An 18,806-nucleotide genomic window follows, 5' to 3' on the forward strand; every position below is an offset into this window, starting at 1 on the left:
TTTTGCTCCTCTTAATGACTCTATCTGATCGCTGTTGGCAGGCTGTATGTGATCCTTAATCTCCCTGGAGGATAAAATAATGACACAACGATGACACGACACCAAAACATTATGTTCATTCAAACATCAAATCCTCAAACAGTTCCACAACACTGGGGCAAATTGGATTTCTGATTTGCTCTATGACAAATCCTCCCTCTGAAAATATGTTCTTCTGTTTTATTGTTCTGGAGGGCAAAAAAGCATATTGTCTCCATTAATCTACGTCAAGAGAGTTTGCAATAACAGGCTAATTCTAGCTCTTGTTTTGTTTTTTCTTTTTTTTTCAACTAGTGCTTCAGAATCCGTGTTCAATTGGATCCTGCATATTTCTTGTCTGTCAGGGAAGATGGATTGCAGACAGGTAGCCAAGTCATTATGACCACATCGATGGAAGGCAGCACGGTTATTGCATCTCATTACATGTGCCGCGTCATCAAATCATGTTTGCTCCAATGCGTGGCCATGCAAATCTGATGATACATAACTGTGAAATTATGGGCTTGCAAATAATGATTTCCATCTGGGTGCAAAAAATAGGGTATGTGATAATTGCCCCATTTGATAGGCCTCTATGAAATCTACCCCTTTATTAGATTTTTAAGGGTTATTTGCCCTCAAAACAGTACTAAACTAATGGCAAATAAGAAAATGACCAAATTAATCTAGTGATAGCAATCACTCTGTGTGTGGGTTGTTTATGGGGAATGTACATACTGTATATTTGAGTAATATACTTAGATAGGTTGGACAACAAGAGGTCTGTCTTGATAACAAAACTGAACCACTCAGAGAACTCAAACTCCTTTCCTTTCCTCACATGATGTTATTCTGCTGTCTTCTGCTAAACCCATTTTTGAGTTGTGCGTATCATGTAACAGTTGTTTGTCATTAGTCATAGTGATGACCATCTGCAGGACTAGTCATCATCAAGAAACCAGATCAGACACGGTATCATCACATACAGTAGAGTAGGTGTCCATTAGATCAAAGACACGGTATCATCACATAGAGTAGGTGTCCATTAGATCAGACACGGTATCGTCACATAGAGAATACAGTAGGTGTCCATCCCGACAGCAGCGCAGGGTAATAATATCATGCTGATGTGCTCTTAGATCAGCTGGCATGTTTGCCAGATTGGCATTTCTACCAAGACAGAATTGGTATCATTTCCCACAGTGTTGAGGCCTAAGCACGTAGGCGCCGGCATGAGTGTGGTGCACTCCGCTTTCGAACACCACCCCTGCACACCACCCCTGAACACCACCGTCTACACCACCCCTGCACACCCTGAACACCACCCCTGCACATCAACCCTGCACACCACCCCTGCACATCAACCCTGCACACCACCGTGTACACCACCCCTGCACATCAACCCTGCACATCAACCAGTGTGTGTGTGTCTGTCTGCACACCACTGCCGAACCCCTTACCCACCGCCATGTAGATGATGATTCATCTCTATTTATGTCAGCGCCATTCAATAAAGTCTATTGTTGGGTGTGTGTGTGTGTGTGGCTGCTGCAGTGCTTCACGGTGTGCCCACGAAGGTCCTCTGCGTTGAGATGTCTGACCCTTTCACCCCGCTCTGTGTGTGTGTGTGTGTGTGCAACCTGGCCTCACTCATCACATGCATCATACTTACTCAGTAGCTCATCTCCACAGGAATGGGCTCCTTACCATCTGCATAATGTTCCGCTCTCAATGGGTCAAAGAGTGCCTGTAGTGTGTGTGTGAGTGTTTTTGGTGTGAGTGTCTGTGTGTGTGCGTGCGTGTGAGTGTGTGTGTGTCTGTGTGTGTATGCGAGTATGTGTCTGTGCATAGGATCTTTGTATGTGCCTTTGTTTGTGTTTCTGTATTCGTATTTGTGTGTGTGAGAGAGAGCGTTTCCACCTCTGTATTATTAGCTTATGGTGGTCAACTCATTAGTTGCAATGGCTCCCCTATGCTTTCCACCAGCCCAGCCTATGGCCTCTCCAATCCAATAAAGAGCTTCCCTCTCCGCCCGTGAGCGTCGCAGCATTCCCGACCAGTCGCTCTCCTCCAGCTGTTCACAGCTGTCCGTCCGCAGAACCATAACAGCCTTTTCCTGACCACCCACTGCCGGCCCCCCGGCCGCGTATTATTCTCCGTCTTCAATAGCTCCATTCATTTTGTTTTTCTCTTTCTTTTCCCTCGCTCCTCTCTTTCCTGTGCCAGCTGGTGGTAGTAAGCCGGAGCAGTGTGCGCTCCTCACCAGCGGGGGCATTGTTTTGTCGCCGCGCCCGGCCTTTCATGATTCCGACAGGATGGGACGCCGCGGTCTGTCCAAGCTGAATGGCACGCTGGCGCGGTTGGCCACCTGTGGTTTTTCGCACCGCAGATTGCACGCTCCCGCCGTTAAGACTGCAGATGTGCCGTCGCCCTCCGTTAGCGTCCATTTGCGACTCCATTCATGGGCGCTGAAGGCGTTAGAGCCTGCAGCGGTCAAGCCTCAACTGCCACAGGAAACAAAGACAGTCCATCAGAATGTCGTTTGCATGGTTATCTCTGAAGCGGCAGCACACACATCTGTGTGTGTTTATGTGCATTATCCCTCTGAGCTAAGGGTTTGTTTTCTTGCACTATTATTGATATTATTACTCTGGGCTAGTGTGACTCCTGTCTTGAGGGCACAAGTGGCAAAAATGTCCAGAAATTCTGCCCGGAAAGTATCTGTTAGACACCTGCTGTGGTGGAGGAGTCTGGGAAATGTGTCCCGAAATCCTATTAGATAATCCAGTTTGAGAGCGTCCGAAGCCGAGAGCAGTATCGCAAAGAGAGGATTTCAGAGCAGATCTGACAGACTTTACTATCACTTGTTCTCCAAACCAGGTGTATCAAAGTGTGTTTTTGCTCATAGGATTTGGGCCAGATTTACCGACTTTCCTGCCACTCTAAACAGGGCATACTGTCTCTCCTAGGCTCGGTTGCAGACAGAATGGCTTCTCTCAGATGTCCATGATGAATATCTGATCATCTCATTTTATGTAAGAGAGCTCTTTGTCTTCTCTGAAGAAAGAGACATTCTTCCTCTTGCCTACAGTACAAATGCCAGAACAAAGGCAGTGGACCTCTGGCCAGCCGGATCGTAGGAGGGCATGCCGCCTTGTCACCTTATTGCCTTATTACCTTCCGTCTTGTTCATATAACCTCATAAGGGGCTTTATGGCTCCTTCATACGTTACTCATGGCAAACCCCTCACCTTGTAGCAGCGGTCAGACACACACGCGCGGGCTCTGATCAGATCACAAAGGTTTAATCGCCCTTTGATGCCCAGAATTTAGCCTCTGAGCCGTGTGATGACAAGCAGATGATTCAAACTCAAGGCAGCTCCGCAAGTGTGTGTTCTCCCTTCAGTTTCCTGTTGTGTTTGTTTTACTTTTACTTTTTTAGCACTTCTCTCTGTGGGAGAAAAGAGAAATGAATATGTAATCATGTTCCTTTTTTCTGCTTGCGTGTGTGTGTGTTGTGGGTGTTTGTTTTTGCGTATGGTTTATCTCCACGGAGGTTTGCGAGATTAGGGGAAGTTGTGTGCAGGGAGTGAGGAGGCGTCGTGGGGAAGGTGCGATCGCCAGGCAGGGGTGTGAGTCGCTCGCTGTGGATGTCGAGGAGTCGCTGGCACTCACTCTCGAGTCTGATTAGACAGTGACTGATGGAGGGGTGCCAGAGGAAGTGATGTAACGAACATGGTGAAAAAGGCTAACATAGATTATGGAGTCGAACAGACGGCCGCTGTTACCGGGCAGAGAAATAACTCTCATCTCTCAACACACACACACACTTAGGGCAAGGCAATAAACATAATGATGATAGGCAGTTTGACAGAGATCATTTTACATACTTAAGAAATCACGAAAAAATATATACCCTAATGGGACAAAGTCATTTATAAATGACGATACCCCAAAATAAAGGTCAAAGGTCAATTTGGAAAAGTGAGCATAGGAAATTTATTTTAAGCCTTAATACACTTAAAATCAAAGGTCATTAAAACATTTTTATGAATTTCCTTAATTAGTCCCATAGAGGGTTAAAGGGACACCAGGCGAGCCTGATGCTTTTTCTCTACGAAACTCCCCCTCGCTCGGTCTGAAGCTCTTTTCCTTTTCTTTGCATCTTCCGTAAAGGGTTTTCGCTGCTTCTTCGCCGGCTCTTCCATTATACACACGTTTGCAACAATCGCGTTTCGTTAGCCTGCCTCTGTGCTGTGGATGCAGGATGTAAACTGATCCTGCTTCGGTCGGCGGGTACGATACACTGAACTTGCAAGCGGGATATTCTTCCTACAGGCAGTGGGGCGGGCGAGAGAGTCTTCATTCGCCCTGTAATGAGTCATTTAACCATATACCGACTTACGAAGATGAGTAATTAACACGAAAACGTTGCCTGGTGTTCCTTTAACCAGAGAAATCTATCTTAGACATTTAAACATTGTTGACATTTAAATAGTCTTGTCTTTCCTGATTGTTGTCTCTAGAACCCACTGTAGATAGGCAGTATTACAGTAAAAGTCAGAACACATAGGACTTTCACCTCCTTTGTTTCCACTTGTTGGCCTGTCGGCAACAGAACTGACCGATTCAAACACAAATACCTGTAGCATCATGTGATCCTCTGGGCCATCCCTTGGCCAGCTCTGGGCCAGAGCCAGCTGGTGCTGCAGCGTCTGTTTCACTGTAATCACTCTGTATACAACTGCAGTATGAGGCAAACAAAGCCCTTGAGTTTGTTCTGACTCATTCATTAGTTTAAGAGAATATGAAGTAGATTTGCGAGCTGATCCAGGGATAATTAAGGGTTGGCTACCTCCCACCAACAGCTTAAGGGGAATTTAAGGGAATGTGTTTCAGAGTTCAGGGCCCCGTAATGCACATGAGTGGCATGGCTTAAACAGAAAAATAAGAAATATATACAAAATTCAAAAGGATTATGCCTGCGTTCAAATACCCGAATAGAATTTCAAATAACTGCATTTCATGGACCTCTATATCTGCTTATAGATATACATATTTGTAATGCTCTTTTAAATGACGCTGTAGGATGTAAGTTTGCATGTGGATTTTATATCAAATGATGATATAGATTTCTGATATGAGATTTTAAATGTTAAGTTTACTTTTAGTAACGATTTCCATGATGCAGCAGCAAAATTATATAGTCCTTTTGATTAAAGTTTTCTTTACAAACCATTCATAGTGCATGCAGAAAAGGCCACTCTGATACTGAGTTAAAAGTCAGAGGAAATTTAAAAACAGGCAATGAACGGGCCAGCCTTACACAAGGACCCATCTCCTTCTGTGGGAAGGCCCAGTGGAGCTCCTGAATTGAAGGACACCAGCTCTAATCAACTCCCCACCCTGTGCACTCTCCTGCAGAGGACTGAGGACTGATTTGTAAAGACTGAATGGCGAGTGAATGATCTGCCACCACACAGGCGAATCCATTCTGACCTTCCTGTAGTTCTGGTGAAACACGGGGAGCCCGTGTATCGATGTCACACTAAAAGAGGTTGTAGAATCTATAACGCTCGGAGCAAACAACTCCGGAAGTTTCCAGATTGCAGGAGAGCGAAGAATGTCTCTCCGCTGACGTGCATGTCAATGCGTCAGGATCAGGATTGATCTGGTCACCATGCCTACGGCGTCCCCGTTGAGATGGCAAGGCTCCCTGGCCCGCTGGGGATCGATCGGCCAGGCTCGTCACCATAACTACCCCGCGGAGCCATCTCACCTGCCTGTCCGTGTTATCTGGGACCACCTGCCGAAATGTCAACCACGTCTTCACCTGACTGATTCACTGCCAATTAAGGCTGGCATTACTGTACTCTTTGCCGGCTTGTCTTAGTGAGGCTTTGGAAATGAGTCCCTCTGCTCTCTAGGGAGGCTTGTCTCTCTCCCTCTGGCGCACTGCAGGAACAACTGAAGCCCCTTTCGTTGACTGAAGTTGATTAATGAACCAGTTGGTAATTTGCCAGGCTGGTGACCCCCGAAGCTCAAGTAGAATCAATACGGTCAACTAATGCAGATTAAAAGCTCTGCTCTGACTTCATACAAAAGAAAATTAATAACAATGACTGCGAACCTCTGAGTTAAAGCTTGCGGTGGTGCTTCTTAATGCGATGACAATTATAAAGGTCACTGCTGCTGCAGACTGATGCGGTTCCTCTCTCAGTAAACAAAGCCTCGCGCAACATGGGACCAGCTGGATAGCACTGGAACAAATGAGCATATCAAACAGTGTTTTCCTTCTGGCTACAAAAAAAACCCTGAATGCAATTTTCTGCTGTCAAAGGATGATTCTGTATTTCTCGAATAAAAGCTACTTGTAATAGTTCAGAAAGACACACAAACAAGCAGCTTAGATCTCTGGCTTTGAAACACCTTTTTAACACCTAATCACTTTTTTCAACCTGTCTTCCCACTGGAACTCTATCAGCAGTGATTTTATGGTGGCCAAACGGCACCAACGATACCGGCAGGGATCAGAAAGGTTGTGATCTTTCTGTAATAAGATCCTTATAATCCTCCATCCACGGTATTCCTGATCTGACCTCTGATCAGTGATGTAGTTCAGTCTGACCTTTGATCTGAAATGAGGAGATGGACTGAAATTGAGGATTGTGTGAAACTGTATCAAGCACTCACGAGCTGATGGATTGCAAGGCATGTACGATAGCTTGTCTATTGCGGCGGTCAGGGCCGAAATCAGATAGCGTGTTTATCTGCTGGGGCTGGCCAGCCTGTCTGTCATTTTTCAGATACCCCCACACAGTAACATCTTTGAAGATGTCTGGATCAAACTAAATATGGTGGACAGCAAATGCTGAAGCAAACTCATATTTCCCTCCTGAATACAGGAATTTTCCTTTTGAATTCTTATCCGAGAGAGTGTGCTGTGCTTCTTCTCTTCTGTGCTTCAGTCCTGATGTGTTATTTTCTCTTGCTATCTCTGTGTAGTACCATCCAGTGTTTCTTGACCCGTGCAGTCTTAAGTTCCACAACACATCCTCAACGTGAGCGCAGTGTCTTTGTGTGACAGTCTGTGCACGGTGCAGAGCTTCCTGCTGACACACCAGACCGTGTAGCAAATGAGAACGGGACCGCGGGCAGATAGTGGGCTGGTGCTGCAGGTTTGGCTGAGATGGGAGCATGCCCATGTTCCCACAACCCTTTGTTCCCACAGCCCTATGTTCCCACAACATGTTCCCACATAGAGATGTTCCCACAGCCCTATGTTCCCACTACCCTATGTTCCCACAGCCCTATGTTCCCACAGCCCCATGTTCCCACAGCTCTATGTTTCCACAGCCCTATGTTCCCACAGCCCCATGTTCCCACAGCTCTATGTTTCCACAGCCCCATGTTCCCACAACATGTTCCCACATAGAGATGTTCCCACAGCCCTCTGTTCTCACAGCCCTATGTTCCCACAGCCCCATGTTCCCACAGCCCTATATTCCCACAGCACTGTGTTCCCATAGGCCTCTGTTCCCATATTTCTAAGATTTCTTTTTCAAAATTAGGCCCCATGTTGTATCAGCCCTGACCCTAAACCTAACCCCCTGACCCTAACCCTGACCCTAACCCTAGGAAATGTGGGAACATAGGCTGTGGGGACATATGGCCTAATTTTCAGTGAAAAGAAAATTCTTAGAATTTTCATACAGTAGGGCTTTGGTACCATTGGGCTGTGGGAACATGGGGCTGCCCCCGCTGAGATGGATGTGGTCTGATGGATGTGATCTGATGCATGCGGTCTGATGGATGTGGTCTGATGGATGTGTTCTGATGGATGTGGTCTGAGTTTTGAGTCAGCTGTGTACCAGACTCAGAGGCTCTTTGTAAGGCATTATTGTGCTCAAAGAACTGCATTCAAAAATCTATCTATGAAGCAAGAAATATGTCTGTCTGTGCCTGTGTGTGTGCCTGTGTGTGTGTGTGTGTGTGTGAGGCCTTTGGATTAGTGCGTATCTTGAACCTTTATGTCGACTGACTTTACACTTGGCTTGTGTATTCCTGTCTCATTGTAGACTGTGAAGTTGTTTCTGATGACAAAAGCTTAAGATATCGTTATAAGACAATGATCTTGATCTAGCGGATCTTGACCTCAACAATATGGCAGTGGACTAATGTGCGTTGAGCCCCTGCACCCATGAACACATTAAGCAGCATCCGATTGGCTCACAGACACAAATATATTTTCTTTTTATCTGGGCATCCCAAATCGTTCAAACAGGGTGAGAGCCTGGGCATCCAATCATATCTGTTACACAAGCACCTGTTGTCCACACGGCGCCTGTAGATCACTCCACCATCTGTTACACCGACTGCTTTTGTTTGGGAGAATTTGTATTCCAACAGCACATGGCCGAGTGTTTAAGTCCATTATTTTCTCAGCGGTGATCAAATAGCCGAGGCGGTGATTAACCAGCCTCTGGTTTTTAGAATGAGCACCTTTGTTTTGTGTTGGTGTTGTTTTGAGCGGTCAGACTTGACAGTAAGCATTGGCGTGTCTCGAGACTTCAGCCATCAACCTACTCTGACCGTCCCCCCCCTCCTCCTCGTCCCCTCCTCCTTTGTTATTGTCCTCTAATTAACATTCAGCGCAGCTTCTGTCATCAAAATTTACCGAGCTGTAAAAAGCATCACGGAGGCCATTACATTACTAATGCTCATCTTAAAACATTACTGAAGCCCAGTGGACACCAGTGGTTTCAATCAGGGCAGAATGATGACCTAATGTGGCGCATAGGCGCTGTTGTGTGGCATCATCGGTAACATTCTGCTCTTTCACAAGCTGCCGCCGTGACAAGACATAATTAGTATGTGTGACCTTTCACAACATGCGGCCACTGAGGACTATTTGACAGATTATTGAAATGCCTTTCACGACTGCGACGCTCTCTTTCTGGGCCAGTGGAAAAGCAGCACTACTGACATTTGACCGTCCGTACAAATCCCCAGCATGTCTCGCGAAGGCCGCTGTGTGTTCGCCATGAACTCTCTCTGAATGAGGGTTTTTTATTCTTGTACCTGTCACTCTGGGGATCAACATTCATGTTCAAGATGTGCTCTGTAAACCCCCTTTAGATGTATTCTTATGTTGTGGTGCTAGCCTATAGAAAAAAAGTTGAGTTGAATAGAATTGAATTGACTTCACATGGAATCAGACTGATGTGAATGCAGGGCTCTGACTGGTTGATTTGCCATTGCAGGGGTATTCCGGGGAAGAAGTGTGGGGCCATCATCCTGTCCGCAGAGGAGCTGAGCAACTGCAGGGTGAGTGTGTGTGTGTGTGTGTGTGTGTCCGTCCGTCTGGTGGAGCACACATTACATTATGCTCTGCCTTTTTACATTTAGACACATCCATCCAGTGCAGTATAGCACAGCAGTGCCGTACACTCTCATCTGAACACACACACACACACACACACACACACACTTAATGCAGACACATCCATCCAGTGCAGTACAGCAGTGCCGTACACTCTCATCTGAATGTGCCCTTGGTGATGGACTCTGATCTTAGTCTGAATGTGCCCTTGGGTGATGGACGCTAATCTTAGTTTGAGAGCACCACTTACAGTAATGCCACATACTGTAGATTCCGTTCATTCAGAAGTCACATCTATCCAATGCAGCACAACACAACACAGCACAGCACAACACAGCACAGCACAGCACAGCAACACAACACAACACAACACAACACAACACAGCACAGCACAACACAACACAACACAACACAACACAACACAGCACAGCACAGCACAGCACAGCACAACACAGCACAGCACAGAGATCCGTTCTTATCTAAATATATGCCTTGATCTGGAACCCTATAACATGTAGGGACAATACATGTACACTGTAGACTTAGTAAAAGACACTATGCATTCAGTGGGGAATGTGTCAATGTTGGCAACAGAAATAAAGCAACAGTACAGTAGATAGACAGGGGAAAGGATAAGATCAGATCCTCTCTACTTGCTCATTACATTCAAAGGCGCTCACCAATTCATCACGCTTGTGTGACGAATCATCAGTTGTCTCTTTAAAAACACAAGTAAAACTAGTCTGGTGTTTTGCAGTGTTCAAATGGTTTCATCATGTAATGCAAAAGTTCACACATGACTGGCAATCCTAATGCATTATCAAACCAAATTCTCTGTGATCCTTTCTTAGTGTGCTTTGGCTTTCAGATTTGTGCCTGTTTACGACTATGAAAAAAAAAACAATAGTCAGCTTGTGTCTGAGATGTTCTGAGTGGAAATGGCTTTCAGCTCAAAATGTAGCCTTCAAAAGAATATATTAAATACCTGTTTGCTTTGGGCTTTTCAGTATTCATAGGCAGAATGTGTTTTTACATTTATATTCACATATTTCCTGTGTGTGTGTGTGTGTGTGTGTGTGTTTTGTGTGTGTGTGTGTGTGTGAGAGAGAGAGAGAGAATGAAACATAACTGTCCCAGAGAAGCATAGTGTAGCCTGACATCTTGGTGACATCTTGGTGAGGTTAGTTCTGATGAATGATTTAGCCACTCTAAATCACCTGTTGTTGTAAAATGCAGGTGTTGTTGTTGTTGATGTTGTTGTGTATAAAAAGCATGCTGACTATGATCATCAGACCATGCTGATCTCTGTCAAAAAACAGGTCACGCACAATGGCATTATGTGGATGAGGACATGAATATGAAAACCAGGTGATGAGTGTGTGTGTGTGTGTGAGAGAGAGAGAGAGAGAGAGAGAGAGTGTGTGTGTGTATGTGTGCTTGTGTATGCCTACAGTATGTGTGTTTGGTGTGTGTGTATATGTGTGTGTGTGTGCATGCTTATGTGCGTGCATGTGTATGCCTATGTGTGTTTGGTGTGTGTGTGTGTGTGTGTGCTTGTACACACACTTGCATACACATGTGAGGAGATAGGAGAACTGGCACACTCTTGCTATTCTCAGCAGAAGTGTCTTCATTGTCCATCACCGTTGAATAAATGATGAGCATAATGCACATTGGTGCACCAGGCATCACTGAGCCCGTAAGCTCTGAATACAAAGCAACATGGCTGATTTCATTCCTATTCTGTAGATGCACTAGACCAACGCATGGGTGTAGCAAGGGTTGTGTGTGTGCGTGTGTGTGTGTGTGTGTGTGTGTGTGTGTGTGTGTGTGTGTGTGGGAGGGGGGCTCTGAGAGGCTTAGGGTTAGCATGTACTGAATTGTAAGTTGTGTAATTGTGAGTTTTTGGGGGAACATAATGTTTTAGCTTCCTCCCTGCTCTGTGGGTCAGGATTTGATCTATTCAAAGGTGACTTGGTGTCTAAGATGCCATTAAACACCTCTAAGTTCTATTATGCCATTATACACCTCTCATTTCTACAGTATTATGTGGTAATACATTGCATAGTTTACGGTCGATTTTCATTGAATATTTCTAGGGCTGTCAAAATAACTGATTAATTTCGATTAATTAATTTGAGAAAAAAATAACTGATTAAAAAAATGAGTGCAGATTAATCGTTTCCGTATGACCTTTGACCCCGAGCCGTTCTACTCAGTAAAAATTAGACTGTAAAATGAAGGAGAGAGAAGAAAACGTGCTGCCTGGATCATTGATTGGAACATTTATTTTAAAAAACTGGCCTGATGGTGTTGATAGAAAATAAAGTGTCGAAAATAAAGTCCTCTGCAATGTCTGCAGCAAGGAATTTGCATATCACCGGAGTTCATCAACTCTATAGTCGCACATCAATGCAAAGAAATAAGTGTTGAAATTGAGGGGAGTGTTAATTAATTTTCATTGTGTCCCCTAGGTTAAATCTGTGGCCTGAAATGCCTTGTATGTGAAAAAAAAAACTTCTTCCCGAAGCACATTTGAATTTATTTCCTCAGCATATTAGGTCATATCATAGATTATTATGGCAATTATTTGAACAGTGAAAATAATAATAAAATAGTTTTTGAACTTTAATGTCACTAATGCTGATTATTCAATGATTCATTTGAATTTAAATATTTAAAATACTTTCACAGCAAAAATTATATATGCGATTAATTTAGATTAATTAATCACAGAGTATGTAATTAATTAGATTTTTTTTTAAATCGATTGACAGCCCTAAATATTTCATTTCAAATTCAATGAGAATGACTCATTTATCTTTAGCTATGTGTCAGACGAGTTGCCAATAGATCAACCTCTATGTCGCCACAGTCCAGGTCAAACTGGTGGCTGAAAAAATCCATAACTCCCATTGACTTACATACAAAATTCATGACTTCTCAGTCCTATTAAATAATTTCACTAGAATGGAGATTTTATGCTGGTATACCGGTTGCGACCAGTGTGCTCGTACTGCATTATTGTAATTATAGGATCGGTCTGTAAGTTAACCAATTTCCATGCTGGATTCATATTCGTAGTTCGACCTTTTTGTTTGTAAGCAACGGCGCCTTTCGCACATCTAACCCAAGATAAAAACCGTCATTCTAAGCGACAATTGTATAGCTAATATGAGTAAGAATGACAATTTCTAGTTATTTGTTTAGTTAATTGCTTTATTTAATAGCAGACCTTTATTATTTTGTTATATTTTCAACAGTTTTTAGTTGTGGACACCTGGGGGCAGTATTGAGAAAAAAGGGGGAATACATAATTAGGTTCTGCTTTTTTGCTTATGTGGAATAAACTTCCCTTTCTCTGTCTCTCCTTGTCCCACACACTTTCCGTCTCCACCTCACCATTTCTAATGAACCTCTGCGCTGCGTGCCCCCACCACCACCACCCATGTTATGCTACGTCATTTTTGTAAATTTGAATGAATTTTGAATTTCCCCTGGGGATCAATAAAGTATCTATCTATCTATCTATCTATCTATCTAAAGCCAATGGACGTTTATGGACGTAGGCACGCTTCAATTAAACTGAAATACACATTTTGCGCATCATGTACAAAAATCCGGGACATTCAGTGACCAGGATTTTTATTTTTATTTTCCTGAACAGACCATGAAAATCCTGGACAATCAGGAAAATCCTGGACAGGTGGCAACCCTAAATCCAATGCAGCACGGTTGTCTTGAAACGCAATAGACAGTGTCGCCTAGCAGTTGAAAACATTCGGGCTTAGCCCATAGAGTCTGGTTGCTGCTCACTTTTGATAAATTAATCCACCGCCTCTAGCCTCATTTGCGTCACACTGATTGAATATTTTGTACAATCATATTTTGTCAATTAAAGAATGTAATGACCTGTTGCCATCTTGACATTTCTGTTTGCTATTAAAAACGAACTATATAGCCTAGTGTAACGGATGCCAGCTAGCTTAGCTGTGCTTGTGGAACGTTAAACCTACGACGCCTCAAGAGTGCTGCTGGCATGCGAGCCACCTAGCAGAGAGGAGTTTTAAATAACAAGATGCATCAGTTCATGTATGCTAGCTAAAGGAGAACGACTCATTGAAAACTCAAATTCGATTCTACAAAGGCAAAGTAAGTAAACTCCAAACTGTAGGCTATTGAGTGCAGGCAGACCTAAATCATAGCGAGAACTCCAAGAATCAAAGGAAGTGTTCACACCTACCTACAGTCTGCCTCTCCAAACGCAGAAACGAAGCGCAACGGCCTAGATGCACAAAAAGGGTCATGGTGTATCTAGCCAGGCCTACGTGCGTCACATTCACCAGCCAGTTCCAAACAGGTGAGCAAGGCTTGTTAAAGTGCTGTTTAGCCTAAACAAAGTGGAATAAAAAGTCCCAAACTACACACAACGCAAAATAAATCAGTAAGCTGACAGGACATTTATATACATGCCATTTAGGCAACCTTTATTGCAACGTTAGCACGGCAAGATGTCCATACTAGTGCAACAGTAATTTTAGTTTTTTGCGTCCTGCATGCCTCATCAGGTTGGCCGTAATGTCGCTTTCGATGTGAAGGATCGCAAGAGAAGAATACCCAGTTATGGAAGCATATGAGTAGCTTTATTCAAATGAGAATGCAATCTGCAATATGCAATTCAAAAAGACATTACATTATGCAATTGACAATTCATTATGGAATTTAATATTGCAATTTGCAATAATATCCAACAAATTGTATTTTAATCTGCAAAGTGACAATGAAATCCTAAAATCAATTCCAATAATTTTGGTTAAAAAATAGAATAAACATGGATTGAATTGCATTCCATTTTGCCATGGTACTTCAGTCTCAAAATTCAAATGGCAATTCATTTTGTATTTCAATTTTCAATATTCAGTTTCATCATTTAACTGTCAATTCATTTTGCAATTTAATATTTAAAGTGCAATGTAGGATTGCATTTTAAAAACATATTTGGCAAAACTGTCAATGCCAGCCTGAAAAGATTTTGGATTATTTTGGGCAAAACGTTTTGCCATCGTTTTGAGGCATTTTATTCAAATGGAAAAGAAATAGCGCCCCCCGTGATTGCATTGCACTTTGGTCACACTCTTTGTGTTGCAAAATTCAAATGGCCATTCAATCTGCCAAACGCATTGCAATCTGTCAAGTCACTCGTCAAGGCGGGAACTAGGCTACGTCACTTCCGTGTTTACGTCTTACCCAGTTAGCGCTTGCAATGGAGGAGTTTGCAGTCTCTGGCTGACAGACCCGTCTGTAGAGTACAGTGACAGAGGGGGCATTTGCATAAAGCTACTCATATGCTTCCATTGGCAGTGCTACCCCTGCCCCCCCACTAACTCCACGTATGGCTGGATTGGGACTAAACTGATTTTAGTTTTATAGTGAATGTGCAGCAAGGCTCTCCACCCTGATGTGGAGAATGGAGCCTTTGGGACCAGTGGCTGTGGAGGCGGTCACTTCTCACATGGAGCACGTAGAGCCCTTCGTTCAGCTGGTTAGCGCCTTAATGAACCAATCAGCTGGACCTTGAGCGCTGCTAAAGCCCTGCTGATTGGAGAAGGAGCCGCGGGGCTGGTGGCCCAGGTGACGGTCTCTCCCATCGGTCTCCAGAGGTCCATCTCAACCCGCAGGAGCAGCCCCCTGTCTGTCAGTCAAATCCAGTGTGTCAGAGTAATCTCAGAGACACTGGGAACTCAGATCGAAAAACATCTCTCTCTCTCTCTCTTTCCATCTCTCACCCCCCCTCTCTCTCTGTCTCTGTCTCTGCCTGTCTCTCTTAGAGCCATATCAAGTAAGAGAGTGATTGCTTTGCAGATAACCAGCAGAGAATAAGTAACAAAGGTCTGCAGTGGAGAAAGTGGGTCTATCACACAGAGAACAAAGAACAGGAAACAACCCATGGTGCTTCATTTGGCCTCGCTCAAACGGGTCGAGTAACGGAGGCCTCGCTCAAACGGGTTGCGTAACGGAGGCCGATCTCGTTTGATGTGCGGACAGCGCCAGGGCCTCTTTAGTCCCCCGGGGGGTAGGGGCACGTTTCATCTCCGGGGAAGAAGGGTTTACCACCGTAATTTATAACACTCTCGATTTCCCCGCTCCCATGAACACACGCCACCCAGTGCAACCTCGAGTCAGACGCAGGGAGACTATTGACTCCCCGCTTCACAACAACACCTTCATTACAATTTCAAAGGGCTTCTTTATGGGTGGCCCTCGGCCTGGAATCAATGGCAGAGCTCATTTGCACGTCCCCGTGGTGTTAATTCCTTATTGCACACACAATGGCTCTCGAGGAAGTGGAGCTGTATCAGATGAATAAAACTCCTTCTGTTTGGCTCAGGAGCTTGCCACCTTCAAAGGGCTGTTTCACCTTCACCTTCTGGGCTTATTGTAGGATTTGTTAACCACCCCCCCACCCCCCTCCAGTTCATGTAGAAGTACAGTATATCTAAGAGTTACAGTATGTGGGAATTGTGGTTTGTGTGTGCATTCCAGTTAATCAGATGTATAGTATCTAACAGGCAGGCTACACTGCGTACGACACTGAAGCGTTCGGTTTTTTGAGCGTATGCTGCTACAATTGGCTTCCAGTATAATCAATGGAACTGGCTACACCAGATGTAGTAGTGCTTCATACATCACAGATTATTATTAGACCAGTGTTCTAAAACCATTTTTATGCTCCGGAAGTGGAGCTGTTCAATCGTGCGTCCTGCGTAACCCATCTGTGAGTTAAATGTGTTCTGTAAGACTTTCTAATGAGGAGACACTACACTCAAAGAATCCTCCACAGAGATGCATGGGGTTAGTTTGTAACGCCAATATTCGCCTTATTCACGGGGCGGCCATTGTAAACCAAAACGAGGCTACGTGATACACGCACCATGGAATTGTTGTGTTCTATGCATTCGCCAGTAGGTGGTGAAAATGCATTAATGATATAGTCTGTGTATTAGCCTTCTTTTAGTTTACACAATGGCCGCTGCGTGAATAAGGCAAATGGCAGTAGTCTCTACACCAGGGGTTCCCAACCTTTTTTGGCACGTGACCCTATTGTGATGTCACAAAACGTAGCCAACCCCAATCATTCACAACATGTTGTCCTAGCAAGCTAATTCGTTTGTTTGAATAGCTCGCCTGGTTGTTTTGCTACTTTGTTTGGAACATTGATCAAGCATTATTACGCATAAGGATCTCATGTGTAATGTCTAAGTTTATTTTTATAGAGCTAGATTGTAATAGGATCCAATTAGATACTGAACTTGGATATCATTGGGGTTTTCATGTTTTTTTTATGTAATGTATATATATTTTTATGTGCTATACTGGTCAATTGTAAGATACTCAATATCTCAGCCGACCCCATTTGAATTTTAGGCAACCCCACATGGGGTCCCGACCCCAAGGTTGGGAAACGATGCTCTAGACATATCCCGCCCCTTCCTGTATGCCTACCCATTCACTTGAATAGGAATAGCTGCCTGATAACTGCCCAAAGTGTGTTACCAAGATGGCCACCGAGTGGAGGGACTTGCCTAAAAGGACTTTGCTGTAGATTGTGTGTGAGCCTTTCAGTTTAATTCTGCTGTAGCTGAGTGTTAAGTGTGCATTGTAGATTGTGTTTGGATATCTGTGTGTACTCTACCAAATAACATATTTGGGATAATACAGACAGGTGCGCACACAGGTGTGAGCGTTCCAGTGAGTATTTCAGAGTGACACATATTTCACAGTGTCCTCAGCTCTCCAGTGTATCAGTGATAATTATCTCAGGCAGGGAATGTTTACCACACACCACTGGCTAGAAAGTTAGAGAATAGAATCATCACTCAACCATGTCAGGAAGAGATCCAGGTAGCTGTCTGACACGCACGCACGCACACACACACCTTCAGCTCCTCGACTCGGTAAAGACACACAAACCTTTAGTTTCTTGACACGATAAAGAGACACACACACACACACACACACACACACAGACCCTCATCTCCTCTACTTCTCTGCTAATGAGCAGCACCTAACAGCAGTAGAGGAGAGAGGCGGCTCTAATTTGCGGAAGAGAAGTGTCTCTGTGTCTGCAGAAGAGCACACCAATCCTGCCGCCCTTGATTGGCCCTCGCACACGAACATTTCTTGCGTTTCCACACACGCAGTCTGTCGACACAGCATCTACATATTAATAGCTCTCGTTCGCTTGCACTCTCGCTCCTCTCCGCACAGGCTACTGATGAGGCCACGAGAAGACAGTGAGTGGGCGGTGTGGGACGCTCACGGCTTTATAATTAGCGACGTGACGGTACAGGAGACACAGATGCTCTAGCCACGCTCTCAGCCTCGCCTCATGACCATTATCATAAATCCTTTATGTTCTCCCGGAACGGCGTGTCGCTTCCCTGGGCTCTCGGGGTGAGGGGATCGCTGAAACAATGGACATCACAGGCCTTGAGCGTCGTAGAGCCATCTGTGCGGATTTGTAAGGCAATTCCAGTAGATATTGTATCGTTAAAGGGGATTCTTTTGGACCTTTTGCCATCAGATATAAATGTAGCTACAGTACAAACGATGCTACCATTCTTCAATACTACAAGTACAACCAATGCTACCATACTGCCATACTACAAGTACAACCAATGCTACCATACTACAATACTACAAGTACAACCAATGCTACCATGCGATGCTACCATACTACAATACTACAAGTACAACCAATGCTACCATACTGCCATACTACAAGTAAAACAGATGCTATCATACTACCAGTGTTGCCACAGTTACCTTGAAAAAGTAATCTGATTACTGATTACTCCTTTAAAAAGTAACTTAGTTACTTTACTGATTACTTGATTTTAAAAGTAACTAAGTTAGATTACAAGTTACTTTATTAGGTACTTTCAGCAGCTGCCGACAACACCCCCACCACCTCAACATAAAGATTATGACCGGTTTTGCCAATACTCACTATACTGGAAGTGCATTTTAACAGTAATGTCAACAATGTATAGCAGACATCCTAACCTAACCTACTTAGATACTGAAATTCAGATGTTTGTTCAATAATGTCTAGTCAGTACACCAAATAAGGAAGGCCTATTGATAGAAATTGTGATAGTAAAATATGTAGCCTTGGCAACTATAACTAGCCATCTAGTATAGGCCTGAGTAATATGCAAATATTGCATATTTTTAGCAATGTTAAGTCACTGTTACAAACAGTGCAGTGTGCAAGACTATCATTATGTTTTACTCTTATGAGACAATTGGGTACACTTATGTGTAGTCTGATGTGAATGGGTCTTAAATGTTCCTTTTTGAGGAGAACTGACTCTGCCATGACGCTCCTGTTCCTAGATACACT

At 44.0% G+C, this 18,806-nt stretch overlaps 1 protein-coding gene across 4 annotated transcripts in view; it reads left to right on the plus strand.

Annotated features, from left to right (window-relative positions):
* Positions 1 to 18,806, plus strand: part of cpne5b (copine Vb) — a 183,542-nt gene that overhangs the window by 92,405 nt on the left and 72,331 nt on the right. For all 4 annotated transcript variants that reach the window (XM_048255696.1, XM_048255697.1, XM_048255698.1 and 1 more), the window contains one exon: positions 9,282 to 9,345. In XM_048255696.1, coding sequence (XP_048111653.1) covers positions 9,282 to 9,345 — 64 coding nt within the window. The remainder of the gene's footprint in view (positions 1 to 9,281; positions 9,346 to 18,806) is intronic.

Source organism: Alosa alosa, chromosome 10, assembly GCF_017589495.1.
Source record: "Alosa alosa isolate M-15738 ecotype Scorff River chromosome 10, AALO_Geno_1.1, whole genome shotgun sequence".
Taxonomy (NCBI): Eukaryota; Metazoa; Chordata; class Actinopteri; order Clupeiformes; family Clupeidae; genus Alosa; species Alosa alosa.